At 51.0% G+C, this 20683-nt stretch overlaps 2 protein-coding genes across 3 annotated transcripts in view; one reads left to right on the plus strand and one right to left on the minus strand.

Annotated features, from left to right (window-relative positions):
- Positions 1 to 20683, minus strand: part of GOSR2 (golgi SNAP receptor complex member 2) — a 149807-nt gene that overhangs the window by 26112 nt on the left and 103012 nt on the right. The window lies entirely within an intron of this gene.
- On the plus strand, positions 10274 to 20240 carry LOC117012796 (Golgi SNAP receptor complex member 2). The gene is made up of 3 exons (XM_033089234.1): positions 10274 to 10367; positions 16601 to 16929; positions 19917 to 20240. The coding sequence occupies exons 1-3, from the start codon at positions 10274 to 10276 to the stop codon at positions 20076 to 20078; spliced, it is 585 nt and encodes a 194-aa protein (XP_032945125.1). The 3' UTR covers positions 20079 to 20240.

Consider the following 20683-nt stretch of genomic DNA (forward strand, 5'->3'; position numbering starts at 1 on the left):
CCTCTGTTTTAAATCCCTTCCAGCTGGTACGGCTTATGGCAGCACTAAAATGAAATGATAGCTCTGAAAGCCTTTTCATTAAATCTAACGCTTGATACCAATGCAGCAAATACATGAGGTGGGTCAGGACAGCTTTCTCCACACCAGCCAATCTGGCCAAGGTTCAAGTACACACAGCTGTACGTCCTCTGAAGAGCTAGAGGAGAGGCAGGAAGAAGTAGCAGGTGGAGCTGAGAAGTAATGACCACCTTCAGGATGGTGGGGTGGTCCAGGCACCATCTTTCCCAGGGGACCAGCAGGCTGCTTTCCAGCTGCATTAACTCATTCCCTGCCTAGGACTAGAGAAGGCAGTCTTCAACTTGGGGAAGCACAAGGTGCAGGCTTCTGCACAGCCTTGTTGCTGGTGGCTGAGGCAGCCAGGGATTCTGGGAGTTGGGAAAAGGAGGCAAGAGAGAGTGAGGAGAAGGAAAGGGAGGAGAGAAAAGGGCAGGAGCATGGTCAGAGAGGAGCTGGTGTGTGAGGGACAGACATGGTGGCTGCTACCACCGGAAGCCTGCTATGGTCGGGTCCTGCTGGGGATGGAAGTGGAGATGAGGAAACAGGATGGAACGCAAGGTGCACAGATTCATTTATTCATTCATCTTTTCACTCCTTCATCCAATAAAAATGCCAATACTGACATAAATGCTGATCAAGATATATGCAAAATGCTAAGAAAATGTAAAAGGAGCAAATAACTTTGATGGGCTGCAGGGGAGGGACAGTTAGGGAAGCAGGCAGATTTCACCAAAGATATTTAGGCCAAGCCATGAAGCAAGCAAAGGAGAAGCCAGCCCCCAAGTCCTGCCCAGCTCTGTGGCCTGTCTCTTCCCAGATTTCCAAATCCCAGTCTGGTTTTTGCCTTCAAGGGCTTGAGGCCTAGTTCTACTACATAGTTGCTGTGTGATCTTAGGTAAGTGTTCTAACCTCTCTGAGCCTCCATTTTTTTCAGCCATAAAGTAGGGATGACACCAACTTGGAGGGTTGTCCTGAGATTCAAATACAATAATGCATGAGAGCCACTTTGCAGGGCGCCTGGCGCCTGTACAGGACATGCTCCAAACAAGCTACCATTGGTGTCATCAGCGTCAGCAGCAGCAGCAACTTCATTTACCCAACTCTGGGCCTCAGATTCAGGCAGGAGAGGAGAGCTGAGGCTGTTCCCAGTATCCCCCATCCCTGGCCTTGGGCTCTTGGGGAAACATGAGAAGCAAAGCTTGAGGATCCAATGTGCAACCACCCCACGCCCCTTAATCCTTCCTGAACTTGGGGCTGGGTTGGGGTGGGGGCGGCACCACTGTAACACCTGCGCTGCTCTGACATCTCCTGCCTCTGGGCAGAGCAAGCAATTTCAGGAATGGCATGTTGCCAACAAGCAGAAATCAGCTTCTGAATTAAAATGTGTTGGCATCAGCTGACCCCAGGCTCGCAGGGCTGGCTGCATGAAGACAGCTGAGATTAGGGCCTGTCAGCCACAGGAGGGGCTGTGCAAGAAGGGGTGCAGGCACCTGGGGGCTACCATTGGCTGCCCTGGACTTGTTCGGACAGGAGGGCAGGAATTCGGACGCTGGGTCAGGTTCTCCTGCAGCTCTGACCAGCCTCCACCTCTCAGCTGTCCACTCGCCGTGGTGGGGGCGGGGCGGGGAGAGTCACGGCTCCAGGGCTCCAGCATAAACACACTGATGGGTCTGAGAGAGCCAGGGAGGAATGTGGGCCCCACAGTACCTGGGGACTCAAGGAGGGGTGAGAGTAGAGGGGATAAGAGCCCAGGTATGCAGGGAGGAGAGAAAGGGAGTGGGAAGGAGAGGAAGACCACGAGGAGGAGGACAGATGAAAGCGGTGAAGATGCCACCAGCCACACTGAACCCCTGCAACTCCTCAGTGCCGCCTTATCCCCGGTCCCCAGGCCTTTGCAAAAGCTGTGCCCTGCACTATGGGAGAAGAGGCAGGAGGGGCTGTTTCATTTCCCGACCTGTGATTTACTGTGCGACCTAAGGCATGAGAGAGAACCTCTCTGAACTTTAGATTCCTTATGTATAAAATGGGATCGTGCTTTTACGTGCCTCTGGGGTTGGCACAGTTGTTAAATGAGATGGTCCGAGGAAACTGCCCTAGAGTCCGATGCAGTCAGAACCTCTCCCAATGCTTAACAACCAGTGATCTCTTTTCCTTGTCTGTGACCTCCCTGAAGGCCCAGCCTGAGTCTTGTCACCATGGCACCCTGGCCATGCCTGGCACACCATAGGTGGCCACTCATTTGCTGAGTGAGCGGTTGTAAGAAGGCACGCCAGGTGAGAGAGGGTCAAAGCAGGGTGGGGCATGATAGGGAAGGGTGGGCGGTAAGCAGAGGACCCCTCCCATGGCTCTCCCACCAGAATGTCCCCACCCCAATCACGGTCATCCCTCTGCTCTTTTACAGCCTTTCTTCTAGAGCACGGCTTGGCAGGCTATGCTTGCTGGCTAGACACTTACCATATTTCCCTACTGCAAATTGGACATGTGGGATCATTCCACGTGTCTTCTGGAGTCGGTGGGGGGTGAGTAATTGGCCTCGGGCCCATCTCAGGAACTCCAGGACTTGGGGTCACTACAGTCATGCTCCACAGAGCCAGGAACCCAGCAAGGATCAGAGCAGGGCTGGATCCTGAGGGGTAGCAAAGAGGGAGGCTGAGGCACTGCTGAGCCTCTAGGGTGGGAGGTGGGCTGGGGAGGCAGGAGCATGGTGCTCATGATTTCAAAGAGGAATCTCACTCCACTGTTAGTTCTCTCTCAGCTGGCAGGCTTCAGGGCTGGCCTGTGCGGACAGCGGTGGGGGGGGAGGGGGGACTGGGTGGGACCCTAAAGCGGGGCGATGGAAGAAGGCCAGGAGGCCCCAGTATAAGTGCAGATGTCGGGATCCTTAGCTGTCATCTGAAACCTGAAGTGCTGGGAAGGGTCCCGCACAGGCCCTGGACTCTGGATCCAGGAGTCCCTGCTCAGGAAGGGGGTGTGGGGGCGCTCCTAAGCAAGCCTGGCTCCAGCTCTGGTTGGAAACTTCCTCCTTGGTATTAGTAAAGGAAAGAGAGTGCGCTAGGGCTCAGGGGAGGGAGCCAGTTTCTCAGGAGCACCAAGCAATCGAGATCCCGCAGACCTCGTGGAACCACCCAATGGGCATAGGTGTGGGGGCTGGCACTGCCACATGCTCTGAGAGCCCCCACAGTGCATTTCCTTCCTGTTGACATGCTGGTGAGAGCTAGTGGAGAAGCTCCGCTCTCCTGAGAGGACCTGGCCCCCAAGGACTTTGGATGTGATCTTCTGAGATGCAACATAGTGTGATGGGTGGGGGTGGTGTTTGTGATGTGTGCGGCAGACAGGGCTTAGAATCCTGACTTTCCCAGTCTTAGCAGGGTGACCTTGGGCTTAGTCGCTCATCGGCACATGGGAATAAATATAGCTACCTCATAGTGGTGGCTCATGTGCCTGTGATCTTGTCAGTCAATGGAAGTGACTTGTAAGGAGGCAGAAGAGCTTAAGTGACTGGAAGCAAGCAGGCGGGCTATGCAGCACAGCACTGCCCCTGATTAGTTGTGCGACCTTGAGCAAGTCACATCTCCTCTCCAGCCTCTGCTCTCTTACCTTCTAGGGACAAACAACACCCATCTGACAGGTGGTGGGAGCCCGTGAATGGTCCAATGTATATAATGGGCTTACTGCACAGCCTGTGACATAAAAAGATGGCAGCTGAAGTTCTGTGGTTGTTAAGTAACATTGCATAAGACCGGGTCTTGTCTCTTCTTGTTCAGCTGATGTGGTTGTTAGTCAAGGACTTGATATTCCCAAGGAAGTACCGAAATGAGCATCTAATTAAACAAGGGGTCGCCAGGTCATTCGTGTCAGGCAAACCCTAATGGCTGCTGGCCCTGCAGCCCAACTGAGAAGCACGCCCCAGCCTCATGGAGACACCAGAGCTCTGTGAGTTAGGCAGCTCCTGCGGCCTCTAAGCCTCAGACCCCACCAGTGTAACATGGGGCGAGTGTGGCCACCTCACAGGATCAAAACCAAGCATGAATGCTCAGAGTCTGCCACGAAGCAGGTGCTCAGCAAAGGTTGTGTCTTTCTCCATAAGCAGCTCAGAGTCAGTCTGCAGCCAGGCAGCTTGTTGCCATTCTTGCTGAAGGACAAGGGTTGGTTTTCCCAAAGCTGCGCCTGCCCAAGTTCCTGCACAGCCGCTGGTCTCTGATGCTGTTGCAGCTGAGCTAGCTGGCAGCCACCTCTCGTTGACTTTGGCTTGGAGTCTCTGCTGCCCCTGGAATTTTCCCACGCTCCCTAGAAAGACCCTGGCTTCTCATCAACACAAGCTGTTGACCATCTTATCAACACAGCCCTTATCCACTGTCCCCAATTGTTCCCATCTGCACAAAGGAGGGCTTGCAGTCTTCCCGTGGCTGCTCACCTTTAATGAAAATGACAATAGTAGCTGCCACATATCGACCCTACCTGTGCCTGGGCTTACAGCCTCTATCTCTCAGCCTTACCTCTGCAGGGTGTGTGACAGTATTCCCATTTCACAGATGAAGATTGGTGGGGTGAAGGAACTCAGTCAGGGTCGCACGGCTAGTAAGTGGCAGGCCTGTCTGGCTCCCAAGTGACTCCTCTGCACCACACGGCCTCTTAGCCGTCTCCCTTCCCTCTTCTACCTCAGAAGGCAGAGGTTCCCCAGCTGATTCTGACATGCAGCCAAGTTTGATAACCATTGTTTGAAAAGCAGTGATTCTCCATTGACTATGGAATCCCCTGGAATGTCCTATGGTAATGTCCTATTTCTGGAAAGATATTTTTAAATGCTTGTGGAAGGGAGAGGGAATGTCATGCGGGGCGGCTTCTGGGGTCTCAGCTCCTGCTCCCCACATAAGAACACAGGACATGGTGAGGCCAAAAAGGAACACCCACAGAGCCATAGATAGGGGAGTCATACCCCTACAGTCTCGCTGGCGGCTGGGTTGGAGATACAGGAAGCAGCAGCCACACGATACGCAACACGCCGTGTACCTGTCTCTGCCAACCAACCTCCCTTGCTAACTGCAATCCACCTCTCTGCAATCTGCAATCCACACTCCTCCACACCTTGCTAGCTCAGCCACGGCAGTTATATCAGTGGCTAATGGCTAACTGGTAAGAGCCAATGGCCAACTAGTCACAGCTGATGGCCACCTACTTCCTGAGCCAGCACCTTCCTATGTGAGGCCGAGAGCCTGGAAACTGTACTCCTGACTTTGTCCCCACAGGGAAGCATGAAGTTGGGTGGAGGGGGTGTGGGTAGGAGCTAGAAGGGGACACTCGGGGCCTTCTGGGCTTGTGGTAATGTCCTATTTCTTGATCTGGGTGCTGGCCACCTGGATGTGTTCATTTTCTCTGAAAATCATTGAGCTGTACATTTACGATTTCTGTACATGTCTACCTGCGTATTATTCTATAGTAAAAAAAATTCTAAATACTTGTCGTGCGGGGTGTCAGGCGGGGTCTCTGGTTCCACTCCCCACATAAGAACGCAGGACATGGTGAGGCCAAAAAGGAACACCCACGGAGCCATAGGTAGGGGAGTCATACCACTATACTCTCGCTGGCGGCTGGGTTGGAGACACAGGAACCAGGAGCAACACAATTCTCAACCCTCACTGTGCTGCTTGCAGATTCAGCCACCATCTTCTTGCTAGCTCCCCCTTTTTCTGCTAGCCTAGCCACGGCAGTTATATTCATGCCCAATGGCTCACTGGTTACAGCTGACGGCCAACTAGCCACAGCTGATGGCCATTTGATCACAGTCGATGGCCATTTACTACCTGAGCCAACACCTTTCTATGTGAGGCCGAGAGCCTGGAAACTGCTTTTTGGGGCTCTGTCCCCACAATACTTTTTTGTGAAGTAAAGAAAAACAGGCGGTTGTCCTCAGACACTTCACGGCCTTCTGGGCAAAGGCAGCCTGGTCCAGGACACATCATCTCCAGGATGCTTTTTATAGCATCCAGCCGTTGTTGGCCTTGAGTCTGTACCTGTCCTGCACAACAAGCACATCTGCTATCTTGTCGCTTCTCCCGGGCTAATGCCTTGTTTACCGAAAATGCCCATGCGGCTGGAGGAGCAGGGACTCCCCACAGCCAGGCCCCGTGGCCAGCCTCCGCAGCTCCTCCCTCCCCACAGTTGGACCCATAGGACCCCATCCTGCCCAAGCTCCAGGACCTAGGGCAACAGGGATGGAAACAGCTACAGCCCAGCACCCGGGTCTCAGCCGTGAGTCCCCTGCTGATCTCTGCCTGGTTACTACATGCACTGTTTACCCTCGTGCCTCACGCACTGGGAGGGCTGAATATTATCAGCAATCATTTTTATTGAGAAGCCTCCATTGTAGCGTCCATGGGTGCTCCACCATCACCCCCACTCCCAATTAAACCTTCTCTTCCTTATAAAAATGATCTTTCCAGGGCTTCATTCTTTAGCCTGTTTGCCGAAGTGTATGATGTTGTAATGTTTGATGATGGAACCTTGCCTTGCTCTAAAATTGTGGGGTTTAAGGCAAGGTGAAAGGTCAATACAGAGTACCCCCAATCTGGGAGGTCTTCCAAAGGCACCCTGAGAATCACAACTCTTTGGTGCCATGTCCAGCTACTTCACATCAGCCCTGCAGATGACAGACTGGAGATGGCTGCTGCCTCATTGCACACAGGACACCCTTTGAAGAGATGTGGTAGCACAGGGAGCTCTGTTGGTGTTAGGAACCAAGAAGGTGGAATCGGGAGCTACAGCGGGCCCAGCCCAAATCCCAGCTCTACTATACTACTGCGCAAAAGGGACATATTGACTCCCACCTCCCCGCTAGTGAGCACAGAGGAAGGAATTCTGTGTTGTGTCCTGCAACCCCACTTCCTGTGCGTGGGCCACTCCTGCCCTCTAGTCGCCACTGGATAAATTGCACAGCGAGTTGGCCTGAAGATGGGGATTTGGGAGAAGCTATCCCTTAAGTCTGAGTAAGTGATGCTGGAGTTCTCAGCCTTGACAGAACCATACTCCCTTTTCATAAACAGATATCAACCTTATGATTTCATAAACTTGATATGTTAATGTCATGTTCATGGTTTAGAAACATGTTTTCTCATTCTAGTCAGCTTTGGCTAAGGAGTGACTGTGGCTGAATCCAGGAAAGCATTAGGGTAAAGAAGTATTCTTCCTGACTTTGGTGGTTTCCTCACTGTAAAATGAGGAGATTGAAATAGACGAGTTCTAAGTTCTGCTCTGGTTCTAAAACTATACTTTCAGGGGCTCTCTCTGGCTGTCTCTCTCTACACAGATCTGGGTGTAAGACTCGGACATTCCGTGTCTGGGTCCTCCCTGCTCTGTGACTAGGTAATAACGTGGTGTTCATAATCACATGTAATTTTCATATAGGGCCTCCCTGTATACAAAGTGTCTTCTGTGGCGATTATTCTTTCACTGAGCCTTGCAGTAGCCCACAGTGTAGGCAGGGCATGATTTATCATCCTCTTTTGCAGATGTGGAAACTGAGGCTCAAAGAGGGAACACCCTTGCCAAGGTCACAGGGGAATGATTACTGAGCAAGAACTCAAAGAAGGTCTTCCGGGCCCAGATGAGCAGAGTGGGACACTGGACTCTGATTTCTCTAATGGACGAGGATTGTCACTTCTCCCACCCTCTGGAGTGTTCCCAGATGGGCTGGGCTGCACCAAGAGCTGAGAGGCTTCTGGTGGGTACCCAAGATGGGCAATCTCACCTGGGCCCCTCAAACCTTCCCCTGTCCATCTGTCTGTGCAGTTAGGAGGATGTCAGTTTGTGTGTAGAGAACACTAGGGAGAGAAATGCCATGAAATGTCTCCCATTCCACCCGGCCCAACAGCCTTCCGTTCTCCTGGGCAAGGGCAGATCCTCAGAAGAGCCGAGCGGGCCAGTAGGACTGTAGGTCGCTAGTGGGGCCAGAGAGTGGACATGATGTTTCCCAGGTCTCTGTGGGGGTGGAGATGTCTTGATGGACATCTTTGTCAAGACAAACACAAGGAACACTAGCACAGCTGGATTGGCACAGCTGGATTGGCACAGCTGGCCGCCTTGTCACCACCTGCCTACATTCAGTCTGCCTGGGGCACTCAGCATCCCAGTCCCCCCACGCCTTGGTTTGTCCGGGTAACTCAAGACCATGATGGTCACCTACATCTAGTATTTACGGCCCGCGAATTAGCTCCAAGATTTGGAGATGCTCCAAATGATCACCACGCCCTCTTGGTGCTACCTGTCGTCATCATACAACAAATAAACACTCATCGAGCACCCAGTGTATCCAAAATCCTGTTGGATTGCAATTATGGGGTCACCCGGGCCTTGATTACTCTAAGCCAGGGGTGTCCAAACTTTTTTCAACGTTTTTCACCAAGAGCCATATGCGGTAAAATACACAAACAGCCGGGCCACTCACTCGAGGTGAAGTACGCATTGCCTCACCTGGTTTATTTAAGTAAACGAAATACATTTTTGGAATTTGCTGCGGGCCAATTGAAAATGGATCGCGGGCCGCAGTTGGTCCGCAGGCTGCCGTTTGGACACCCCTGCTCTAAGCTCTTCACCCAGTTTCTTTAACCTCAATACTGTAGGAATAAAGCCGAGAATTGAAGACGCAGCCCCCTCCCTCAAGGGACTTACAACCTCATGGGACTAACCACACAGCAGTGTGATTGACTGAGTCCCTTTCCTTCCCTGGGCCTCAGGCTCCTGCTCTGTAATAACAAGGAGGGTCAGATCCCTGACCTTGAGTCCTCGCCAGGCCTCCTATAATTCCATTGGAGGTTCCACATAAGGTCGTTGGGTGGTGTGCAGGAATCATTTAAGTCCCCTAAGACAGGTGCCAGGAAACCTACCAATTGGATAATTAGGCCAGCCCCGACCCCTCATCCCTTGAGGGAGCAGAATGGACCTTCGCTGCCCTCCCCACAGTGGCAGGCGGAAGTGCTGGGCGCCGTGGGGGTCTCCTGGTGGAATGCAGCCTTGGTGGGCACTGGGACACAGGGCTCGGCTGACAGATCTAAGGCTGCCGCCTGCCACCAGGTTTCCAGAGAGTGGCCTGCTGGCCTCCCTCCTGTGGAATGAGGAGCCCTGCTCCCTCCCACCTGGCGTTTAATCTTTAATGCAGCCCTGGCTGCCCTCCGGCAGGACCCATCAACCCACCCGCTCTGATAAAAGCAATAATTAGCTCTTTTTCAACTTTTCACTTCTCCCCCTGCACTCTGATGTGTGAGCATTGGGAGAATTCAGGCTAATGGGCCTGCCCTCCGCCATTCCTGCCAATGCAGGCTGGAATGCATTGTGGGGTCATTAGCCGGACCTCTGGGCGGGGGCCAGTGCTCAGGACGTGCTCTCCTGCCCATGGTGGGTGCCCCAGCCACCCAGGAGAGGGCCCGGCCTCGGCAGAGCAGACCTGCCCAGACCTGCTGGGTCCCACCTTCCTCAGCAGCGACCCCTTTCTGTACCTCAGCAGTGCCCACTGGGACGTGGCCTTAGGCTGTCAGTGGTCAGGGTGACAGAACTCAGGGTGATCTGTCCCCAGGCATGGCTCTGCTTCCAGGGCAGGGAGCCCAATGGATTCAGCCACTGGTTAGTGCGGAGGCTGCCTGATGGGTCCCCCAGCCCTGCCCACACCAGTGACTTATAGTTGCTAACTTGTGCACGGTGCCTGTCCCTACCAAGTGCTTCCAGAGAGTTCAGCTCAGAGGTCACAGCAGCTCAGGGCTTAACCCCGCAGGCTCAGGAGCTGCACTTCAGGAGCGTGGGGGCAATTTGGGCTTAGCTCCTCTTCCCTTCTTCTCTGACCAGCTCCAGCCAACACCCACAGATTTGTTGGTCACTGCGTGCCAGAGACTGTCAGCACCTAGAAGCATGGGGCCTCCATCACTAATGTCACCGGGTCACCAGCACCCAGGGTCACCAGCACCCAGGTTGCCCAGTGCTCCCGAAGTCTAGAGCCACTGCCTCCAAGAGGCATCAAAGGGCCCCTGATGCGTAGAATCACAGGTCACCACTAGCCAGGCCACCTTCACGTAGAAACCCAGGGACACCTTCACCTGGTGCCGTTGACACCGGGAACCACCTAGACCCATAGGACACAGGTACCAAGAGCCTCAGAAGAGCCCATCGGAGGCTGCCATGAACTAGAACTCTAGGGTCACCTGAGCCAGGAAGTGGAGCCACAGAGTCACCGATGTCTAGTCCGTCCGTAAACTCGTACTGGATTGAGGAACGTTGTCGCAAGGTCACGCTGGCATTAATGAAGGGTTTTCCTCGTATGGGCTCTGGTATGTTTTCCTTCATTGACTGTGTGGGAATGAAATGTCACGGAGACTCTTAGGTCACTTCTTCCACTGCCTGAACCAAAGGACTTCTTACCTCCTGGGTCCTAGATTCTCACTGTGAACTTTCTTTTTTTTAAATTTGTTTTGTTTTTTTTTCCTTACTTTTCTTTGTTCTTTATTTTTCACTGTGAACTTTCCAAAGAGAAAAACAGTGGTTCTGTGTGTCATGTGGGTGGGTCTTACACACCCAGTTACTGTCTCTGAGTCAGGCCTGTTCAGCAAGGAAAGCAATGCCTGGCCTCCTAATGTGCTACTCTTTTTCCAGAAAGTACTTTGGGGAGTAGGATCGAAGGACTTCCTGGAGGAGGCAGCATTAACGTCCCAGAGACAGAGCAGAGCAATATCAGAGACAGGTCACTGGGGTCAGGGCCTCCATAAATCACGCTCTTCATCCCACCTACCCAAGGGCGAACACTTATCCATGAATTTCCACTGTGGAATATTATTAGACCATCAAAAGAAATGTAGTACTCACACGTGCTACCGCATGGATCAGCCTCGAAATCATTATGTTGAGTGAAAGAAGCCAGTCACAAAATACACGTATTGTATGATTTTATTTATAGGAAATATCCAGAATAGAAAAGTCCAGAGTCAGAAAGAGAGTAGTAGTTGCCTGGGACTGGGGGGAGGCAGGGAGGGGAGTGACTGCTAATGACTGTGTGTGTTTTGGGAGAGGCGATGAAAATGCTCTGAAATTAGACAGTGGGGACCACTGCACATCTCTGTGAATGTACTAAAAACCACTGATTGTACACTTTTGAAGGGTGAACTTTATTGCGTGTGAATTCTACCTCAAACGAGCTGTTATTTAGAAAACACCAGGAAACTTTTATGTCAGTTGACTGTTATCTCATTCAATTCTCACAGTGACCCACATCAGAGGCAGAAAGATGGTCTAATGGAATAGTTAAGAGCACGGCTTTTCAGTACGACTTTGAAAGTATAGCCCCAACTCTACCCTCTACTAGTTCAGGGACCTTGAGCAAGTCCCTCAACCTTCTCGAGACTCGGTCCTCATCTGTAAAATGGGCACAATAATCCGTATGTTACACACACAGCACAGGGCCTGCAGTGCGTAGGCATCATTACTGTTAGAGAGGCTTCCTTCACAACCTCCTCCCATCCTTTTCCACTTCTCAAGTCCCCTGTATTGTAGTCATCCTTACAGGATGAAGACGGTGAGGGAGAAGGAGAAGCATTTATGAGAGAGTGTGACATCTGCTTTTGTCTATCGACTCCTTCCTGTGTGTTCAGCATCACAGGACACAGCAGGGCAGGGAGACTATAATTCTAGCTAATCCCTACCAGCTCTTTTGCAGCAGATTTTTGTTTGTTTGTTTGTTTGTTTGTTTTCATTTCACCCTCGAAAAGTGCTCCGGGCTGGAGACATCACTAATTCATTCATTATTGAACACCACGTACAGGCCAAGCTCTGTGCTCTAGGACAGAGTGGGGACCAAGTCAGTCCAGGGTCTGGCCCTCACGGGCCTCGGAAGCATCTTCCCTGTGGTCGGGCCACATGGAGCACATGAGGTTAGGTGAATCAAATAAGACAACAATCAAACTTTTCGCTTTGCTTTAGATCAAGCCCAGTCTTTGGCTGTGAAGTATTTGCAGAAATAGAGGCTTCTAGGTGTGCCTACTTGTACAAACCCTGTCTGAATCTAATGGGGGAAACGAATGGGTGTCTTTGCTGGGGAGGCAATGCCCTGGAACAGACGGTTTCCTCATACAGGTGTAGGGCTCAGAGTAGTTCCCTGGACACCTAGATAGTGTGTGTGTGTGTGTGTGTGTGTGTGTGTGTGTGTGTGTGTGTAAGACCGAGATGGAGAGAGAGAACTATGGCAGGAAATTTTCACTTCGCCAAGTTTCAACAACAAACAAGGAGCAGTTTGTGGCCAAGCAGTCAGTGTAGAGGGAAAAACAAACAGACAGAGCAGGGGGTTGAGAAAGTCAGGGATGGGTTTCCAAAGTTGCCCCTGGGGTGGGGGAGGAAACACAAAACTCTGGGATCTGGTTGCCAACAGACCCTGGGCATCCAGCTCCCCCTTCTTACAGGTAAAAGAACCCTAGTTATTATGAGCCTCCCATCCCCGTAGGGAAGGGACCTCTCCCTGCAGTGAAGGGTGTGATCATCCCTTTTCCCCTTTCCGAGATTAATTTGAGCGTGGGCAGGTGACGCAATGCTAGCCAGTGAGAGTCGAAGGCAAGTCCTGCTGTGGATTGTGGGCGAAGTCTCCTCTCTCTTAAAAAGGGTGACAAGAAGAAACGGTTCCTCTTATGCTTCAGTTATTTAGAATCTTGGCCTGCAGTGCTCAGATATGTGGCAGCCACTTTGAGGTGAGCAGGCAGGCGGAAAGACAGGAAAAAGTTGAAGTTCCTAGGGTCAGCCGCAGCTCCAGGGAGTGATGCCCCCTTACATTTTGTGTTCGCGGTACTGGCTTGCCTCATCCTGGTCCTGGCACTGGAAACCCGTTGTCCTCCGACAGAAAGTCTGTCTTGATTGCTCTCAGACCCCACTCTGAGATTGTGGATCTGGGGGACCTCGGAGGAGCCTATCTGGGGCACTGGGGACCCACTTAGTGCGTCAGCATGTGCCAGCCCTGGGTGTCAGGCTGGCAGGGGTGAGTGGTGGGAGAAGTACTATCCAGGTCAGCTGTCTGCCCTCAGGCACCTGCATTCTCGTAGGGGAGCCCAAGGGTAGAATCTAGACCAACGCTGTTCCACAGAAATGTAGCACAAGCTCTACATGTGAGCCCAATATTTCATTTAAAATTTCTAGAAGTCATAGGATTTATAGATGATATAATACAGAATTGTATTATACAATTGTATACATACACCTGAAATCTATGTAATTTTACTAACAATTGTCACCCCAATAAATTAAAAAAAAAATTTCTAGAAGTCAAATTAAAAAAGGAAAAAGAAACAGTTGAAATTCATTTTAATAACACGATCATTTCAACATGACTCAATGTAAAAAAGTATTGAGATAGTATATATGCTTTTTGTGCTGTGTTTTTGAAAGCTGCTGTGTAACTTACACTTACAGCCCAAGTCAACTCCCACAAGCTACACTTCAAGTGCTGAATAGCTAGTGTGGCTAGTGGTAGCGTGTTGGACTGAGCAGCCTGAGCCAGGTGGCTTGGGCCGTGGGGACAGCACCTTCATCTCAAGAAGGAAAAAATAGGATGCACCAAGGCATGGCAGATTTGAAGGGCCTTGGAGAGGGGCTCAGAGATGTCTTCTTGGAGACTTTGTTCTCCGCTCTTCCAGAATCCCTGTCTGCAGGACATTGCTGTGTGTGTGTCACCCAAGGGGCAGTGTGAGCTAGGGAGCTGAGCTGAGCACTGGACTGGAGTCAGGACATGTAGCTCCAGCCCCAACCAGGCTTTGAAGTCTGGGCAGGTCACATCCCCTCTTTGGGCCTCAGTTTCTCTGTGGGGAATCGAGCGGGCTGACTGGCTCTCAGTTCACTGGTTATCAAGGACATGGAAGGAAATTACTCAACAGCCCTGCTCCCCACCCCACACCTGAAACCATGAGGACTCACTGAATGGTGGAGATAAAGGCGATGACACAGGCGCTCCTGCATGCTCAAGGAAGCCGTATGTGGCTGTAGAATAGAGGGTTTCTAGGTTGGCACTCTTTGCCAGGTCCCACAAAGTTGCCACCTGGCAAAACAATGCCCCTTCCACAGTGGCCTGCCACAGCTCGAGTCACTTCATGATGTATATTGAGCCCTCCAGTAAGCCAGATCCTCAAAGTGTCACTGCCCAGGGGCACACCTGGCCGGGGAAGGCACCTCCTCTGACACGTGGATAGAGACTCCGGAGAACATCCCCGTAAGCCCACTGCCCTTCCGGTCTCGATTAGTTGACCAGATTCAGTGAAGGACACTAGCAGGGCTTCGTCCTCAAGAAGCTTATGATCTAACCTGGAGACAGGTCACACGAGGAAAACCACCATTCCCAGGACGTGAATGCTGAGGCCCAGACAATGACAAGACAAGAGGACAGAGAGGCTGTGACAGGATGGGTGGTCAGGAAGCCCGCAGGAGGGGAGCTTGGGGTCTGAGCCAGCTTGGAAGAGGGGACAGACCCCTCCAAGGAGCCAGCACAGGCCCACAGGTATGAGGACACGCAGTGTGTTTGGACACCCCAAGTAGGATCGTGACTCATTAGGATCGTTGCCCACAGCTGGGCAACAAGCAGAGACTGCAGGTGTGGGAGTGCGAGGTGGGCCAGTCCAGGGAAGGTGAGTTCCAGGCTGAGAAAGCAGTAGAAAGGCTGATGCTTCCTGAGCAGGAGATATGCATGAGGTGGTGTTTTCGGCAGGTGAATCTGAAGGCAATATGCCTAGAGAGGCAGGTGGGCCAGGTGGCAAACCTGGAGCAAGAAACTACTCAGGAGGTCCCACGACAATCACTGTGACAATAGCTAACACTCGAATCCTGTGCAAAGCCCTGCATTCCCCTTCTCGTGTATTCTTCCTTCAACCTGGTGGGTGTTATTGTCCTATCTAACAGATAAAGAAACTGAGGCTCAGAGGAATTAATTGATTTGGCCCAAAGGACCATGTTGGAAAGTCAAACTCAGGCTCCCTGTATCAAAGCCTGAACTCTGTCTACTACCCTTTGCCTCAGTGGTCCAGGAAAATGGGGGCCCAAAAGGAGGAGACCGAGACAAGACCCAGAAGGTTCCCTGAGTGTATGTGTGTAAAGTATATTTAGAAGAAAGTAGAACTCACTTGACCAAACATCCCTCCGAAGTTTTCTCACTTACTTGCTGATCTGGTGCATCTGGTCCCACTGATGCTGAAATGCCCAGGCTGGGAGTCGTCAAGGCCTGAGTTCAGGTCTCAGCTGGCCACTTACCACTGTGTAACTTGGGGCATTTTACTTAACCTCTCTGAGCCTCCAATGTTCATCTTTCAATGTTCATCTGTGTTCTCATCTATAAATTAAGATACCTGCACATAGGGGTTGGTAAGGAATGAATGCAATTATTAGAATTAAGACGTTTGGGGCAGCCGGATGTTAAGAGCACGAGATCTGAACAACAGGGTTGCTGGTTCGATTCCCACATGGGCTAGTGAGCTGCACCCTCCGCAATTAGATTGAAAAAAATGAGCACCCGCTGAGCTGCCAGAGGGGTGGCCAGATGGCTTAGTTGGTTAGAGCATGAGCTCTCAACAACAAGGTGGCTGGTTCGATTCCCACATGGGATGGTGGGCTGTGCCCCCTGCAGTAAGATCAAAAAAGGTGACTGAACTTGGAGCTGAGCTGCGCCCTCCACAGCTAGATTGAAGGAGAAAGACTGGGAGCTGATGGGCCCTGGAAAAACACACTGTTCCCCAATATTTCCCAATTAAAAAAAATGTTTAAAAAGGTGGTTTAACTTTGTGATGATGGAAAGTGGTAAAAATGGCCCTGGTTGGCAAAAGAATTTGTGAATCGTCAGGAGGTGGGAAAGAGAACAGTATTACGGCTGCTCATGACTTGTTTCTGTGGACAGTCTGGTTGAGTGTATCTACGTCAGTGTAAAGTTAGAGCCAGCCTAGGATTGGTTGTGGTGTTTCTCCCACAGGATGGTTAGGAGAGCTGGCCCTACACTCAGTACTGATCCATGCCTGCCGGACTTCGCAGCTCTGCGAGGTCTTGGGCATGTTATTCCACCTGTCTGGGCTTCAGTTTCTTCTTCTCAAAAATGGGGATAATGTAGTAACCACCTCGTAAGGTGAGGATGAGGAACAAGTGAGCTCAGGGTAGTGAGCGTGCAAAGTGCAAAGTACTTGGTCAGTATTAGTTTTCGTCTCCCCTCCTTTGTACAGACTTTTCTTGCCTACTTGGGAGACTAGTCCCATCTGAACACCAGTAGGCCTTCAACAGAAAGCACAGTTCCTTCTATCCTTATTCTCAGTCTAATCGGAGGATAACTTATGGGTAAAATAGCTAAAGAACAGAAGCGAATACTGAACACCATATTAAGGGGAAGCCCAGTAAGGGAACATTTGGAACAAGCTGGGTTAGTGAGTTTCAGACAAAGCTTTCAGAGGAGCCGAGTGAGGTCTTGAAGGAACAGAGTTTTCCCTAAGTGAGTGTAATGATGCAGAGGCAGGAATTAGCACGACGTGTGCAGTGGATCTCATTTGGAGAGTAACAGTCTGAGGAGCGTGGACACAGGCCGCCCCAGACCTTCGCTGTGCCTTTTCTTCCCTGTTAGGCGCCTCTGGTTTTTGCACCGTTCCCTCTAGCTGTTCTGGCTTGGCCTTGGCCGAAAGGCAGAGCAGTCAGACGTGCTGGGACCGCAGGAGCTGCCAGCAAGCAGTTAATCAAGTGCCTACGTTTCTTTCACAGGACTCTGCCACCACCATACCAATGGATGAATCCCTGCAGTTTAACTCCTCCCTCCAGAACATTCTCCATGGCATGGATGACCTCATTGGAGGCGGGCACAGTATTCTGGAGGGACTGAGATCCCAGAGACTGACCTTGAAGGTGGGGGCCCCCCCGGGGGACAGGGAGAAGGCCTCTTGTTTTGGCTTCATCCAACAGTTCGGTACCTGCATTTACCTTTTGGTTACGAGTCCCCAATTGTGATACTGTGATGGTGAGACAGAGCCCCTGAGTTGGGATCCTTCCTGTGGGCGCTGAGAATTTTGAGGCAAAAGTAACCGAATTCCCTTTGCCAGTCGGTGTTTCTCGTGCTTGAGCCGAATCATGAGATGGGACATCTTTTGGTATCCAGGCCCTTTTCCCATTTACTGAACTTGTATGAAAGTGACTGCTGGTCTGAGGAATCAGTAAGAGACGATGCATTTCTGCTGTAGAATCCACTGTGATGAGAAGGAAGACGTGGCCGTACTTTGGTGCCTCACTCTCGGGTGTTTTCCCTTAGGGCCCCGGGGCTGCCTTAGAACCGCGACCTTTTGTGCTGCAGGAACCGAATCCCCAGGGGTGGGCCCTGGGGCTGCCCTGGTTGATTAGCAGCAGACAGCTTCTGGGGCACGTGCTGCTGCTCCCCAGGACTCCATATCTCCCTTAAGTCCCAGGTTTTGCTAGAAGCCCCGCCCCACAGGCTGAGGCCCCAACCCCTGGGCGTGGTTTGCAGAAACATTACACAGACTGGATGTCAGTGGTGATGTCTCAGCCTCAGCCCTTTTCCTGTATCAGCCTGATGGATAACGGGGTGTGGGCTGTGCTTGTTATCAGGGCGTGGGGCCCTGAGAACGAAGCACTCCCAGCCACTGAGCTGTGAGACACAGTCACTCGGAAGCGTGAGCTTTATCTTAGTGTTTGTTGCACCACATGGAGCGTGTCAGCTCTGCGGAGTTGAGGACATTTCTGCCGCCTTTACCAGGGAGGTCAGGCGAGCCCCAAGGGACACTGACTCCCTGCTGATGGCTGCAGTGCTGATGGTCTGAAGTGTGGTCTCTGACAGCTTCGCGGCGCCCCCTTTCAGAACAGCCGCCTGCGCGATCTAAACTGGCACGTGTTGATTCATCTGCCCTTTCTGTAGAAAACTACTGGCCTCCTTCCCACATCTCAGAAACACCCGTTAGGGCAGGACTGACCATGTCACACAACGTCGACCAGGGAGGGTTAGAGCTTCTTGTGAAAGCAAATGTTAGCTTCCTGCCGAAGTCCGCTATCGCTGAGGGGGGCACGCCACTGCTGCCCCTCCCTGCACGGTCACCAGAAGGGACGTCTGGGAAGCCTGGTGAGGCCGTTGGAGGCTGGGGTGTGAGGTTTCCAACCCGGTTTCCTCTGCACACCCACTACCACCTATCTTCTGTCACTTGATTGCTTCCGCCTGCCTCCCACGGCACCTGTCAGGGAATTTTCTGGTTGAACCACTTGAAAGGAACGTGGGAGAGAGCATGAAGGAGCTGGGTGCTGATTTGGGGAAATTTATTTCGTGCTTGAAAACAAATACTGTATTTGAAATTTATAGTAATTTTCAAGTGATTTTTCGTAGCTTGATACTTGAACTCCAGGCAGTGAGGAAATGATCTGCGCTTTTAGAGCGAAGCAGAATCTTTAGCAAACGTCTAACATTTACCGCCCTTTTTGTGGAAGAAACACGTCTCTGGTCTACTCTGGCAGTAATCAGCCTGACTGGAGAAATCCCTCTCCGTGAGACTTTTGCAGCGGTCTGGGCAGAACGGAGGTGGGAATTCCCGTCCGTGGTGCCTCGTGTCATTCTCACCTGTCTAGTTTCCTCTCAGTTGCTCGTTAATGTTCATTTAAACAAATGGGTGTGGGCATTAGTTAGATGCCATCCGTACAAATACGGTTGGTAATGTGTGGTGTGCCCAGCAGTCACTTATTTCATGAGACATTGAATGTGCTTAAAAATGAAAATTAGAAAGCAGAGAAGTACTGGCTGGGTGGTTTAGGAATGAAATACCCTTTTGTTTTTGGTTGGGGGGTGCTGACATATATATAAGGGGTTTTATGTTGTTGTGTGGTGTCGGTCAGTTGTGTTTCTGTCGTTCCGTCTTGGGCCACTTCCAACCGTGTCCTAAACATGGACTGTGACCCACACATTGTATTCAGTACAATCCCCAAGACTTGTTCTCTACAAAGTAGAGCAGAAATCTGATAGCAAGGATTTTGGAGCTACGGAGCAGGGCAAATTCTTTTTGATGTTGCTTTTTTTTAATATGAAATAATTTGAAATTTTTTATTGAGGTGTCATGTACATACAGGGAGGTGTACAGATCCTACTGTATAGGTCATGGAATCTTGACAAATATACACACCTTTGTAACTCACACTGTGTCAAGATCATTTTCGTCACCCCTGAAAGATCACTTGTGCCCTTTCCCTGTCAGTCTCCCCCCACCACCCCGGGCAACCAGAGTTCTGATTTATTTCACCATAAATTAGTTTTGCCTGTTATTGAACTGCATGTAAATGTATTTATATGACTATTTTGTGTGTGGCTTCTTCCTCTCAGGAATGTTTTCCAGGCTCATTTGTATTATTACATGTTGGTAATTAGGTCCTTGTTATTGCTGAGGAGTATCCCTTTGTTAAATGTATCAGGAAGTATATATTCATCCTCTGGTGATATACACCTGGATTGTTTCTAGTTTTGGATACTTTGTTTTCTTCTACAAGCTTTATTATAGTTTCAGCTTTTATGTTTAATTCTATAATCCATCTGAAATTAATTTTTGTGTTTCATATAAATTGAGGATCATTGTTTTACACACATACATACATATACTATATGTGAGACGTGTGTGTGATATTTATTCTGTAGCCAGTTGTTCCAGCACATGTGTGGAAAAGACTTTTCTTTTGCCCTTGCGTTGATCTGCTACCTTGACCAGAAGTCATTTGCCCGTGTGAGAGTGATGTGTTTTCAGCGTGACCGAGAGACTGTGTGTTGGACAAGTCCCATCTCATACTGACATTGACCCACCTTTGCACAACGCGTTGATCTTTGTTTCCCTCTCTCTCCTTGTCTGCCCCAGGGGACTCAGAAGAAGATCCTGGACATTGCCAACATGCTGGGCTTGTCCAACACGGTGATGCGGCTCATTGAGAAGCGGGTTTTCCAGGACAAGTACTTCATGATCGGGGGGATGGTCGTCACCTGTGTGGTCATGTTCCTCGTGGTGCAGTACCTGACGTGAGCCGGCCAAGCCCAGCAGCTGAATGGCGTCCCAGTGCATGAGCGTGTGTGAGTGTGTGTGCGTGAAAGTGGGAGGGCTGCCCAGAGGCTCCCTTTTGAAATGTGTGTCCCTTGTAACTGTGAAGGCCACTCCGAAGTCAATGAGATCTGTAACCTCGTGGGAGTTTCCAACCTGCTCTGTTTTCTGCGACATCTTGGAGGGGAAGCTAGTGCTACCAAGATTCATGGTGCTTAGGAAATGAAAGAAGTACCTGATCTCTCTCTCTCACTCTCACTCTTCCTGGGGAGGAAGTGATGTAAGGATAAAGGATGATGAAGGAGGGAAAGGAAAAGAAGAGCTTTGGTGGTTTTGTCCACATAGCCCATGTGCGCCCCGGGGAGGCTTTCACGGGGAGCCTTATGGACGGGACTCCCCACACTTTGTCACCATTCGGTCTTTCTGGCTCCTAGTGGGCAGGCTGGGGCAGAAGCGGAGAAGAGCATGGAAGAGGTCTCCTTTCTTGTGCGCCTTATAGTGGAGTGATTCGCATACTCTTCCTGCTAGCAGACTCCCCCACTCCCCAAACGACACTGCTAATACTTGTCACCCTCCCCGGAAGCAACTAC

This window comes from Rhinolophus ferrumequinum, chromosome 21 (genome assembly GCF_004115265.2).
Source record: "Rhinolophus ferrumequinum isolate MPI-CBG mRhiFer1 chromosome 21, mRhiFer1_v1.p, whole genome shotgun sequence".
Classification (NCBI taxonomy): domain Eukaryota; kingdom Metazoa; phylum Chordata; class Mammalia; order Chiroptera; family Rhinolophidae; genus Rhinolophus; species Rhinolophus ferrumequinum.

Excerpts from the sequence above, each read along its gene's own strand:
- LOC117012796 (XM_033089234.1), top strand. The coding sequence starts at position 10,274 with ATGTCTAGTCCGTCCGTAAACTCGTACTGGATTGAGGAACGTTGTCGC. Across the intron at positions 10,368-16,600 it reads TTTTCCTCGTATGGGCTCTG|GAGCGTGGACACAGGCCGCC; the intron begins GTATGTTTTCCT and ends TAACAGTCTGAG. Across the intron at positions 16,930-19,916 it reads CCCAGAGACTGACCTTGAAG|GGGACTCAGAAGAAGATCCT; the intron begins GTGGGGGCCCCC and ends TGTCTGCCCCAG.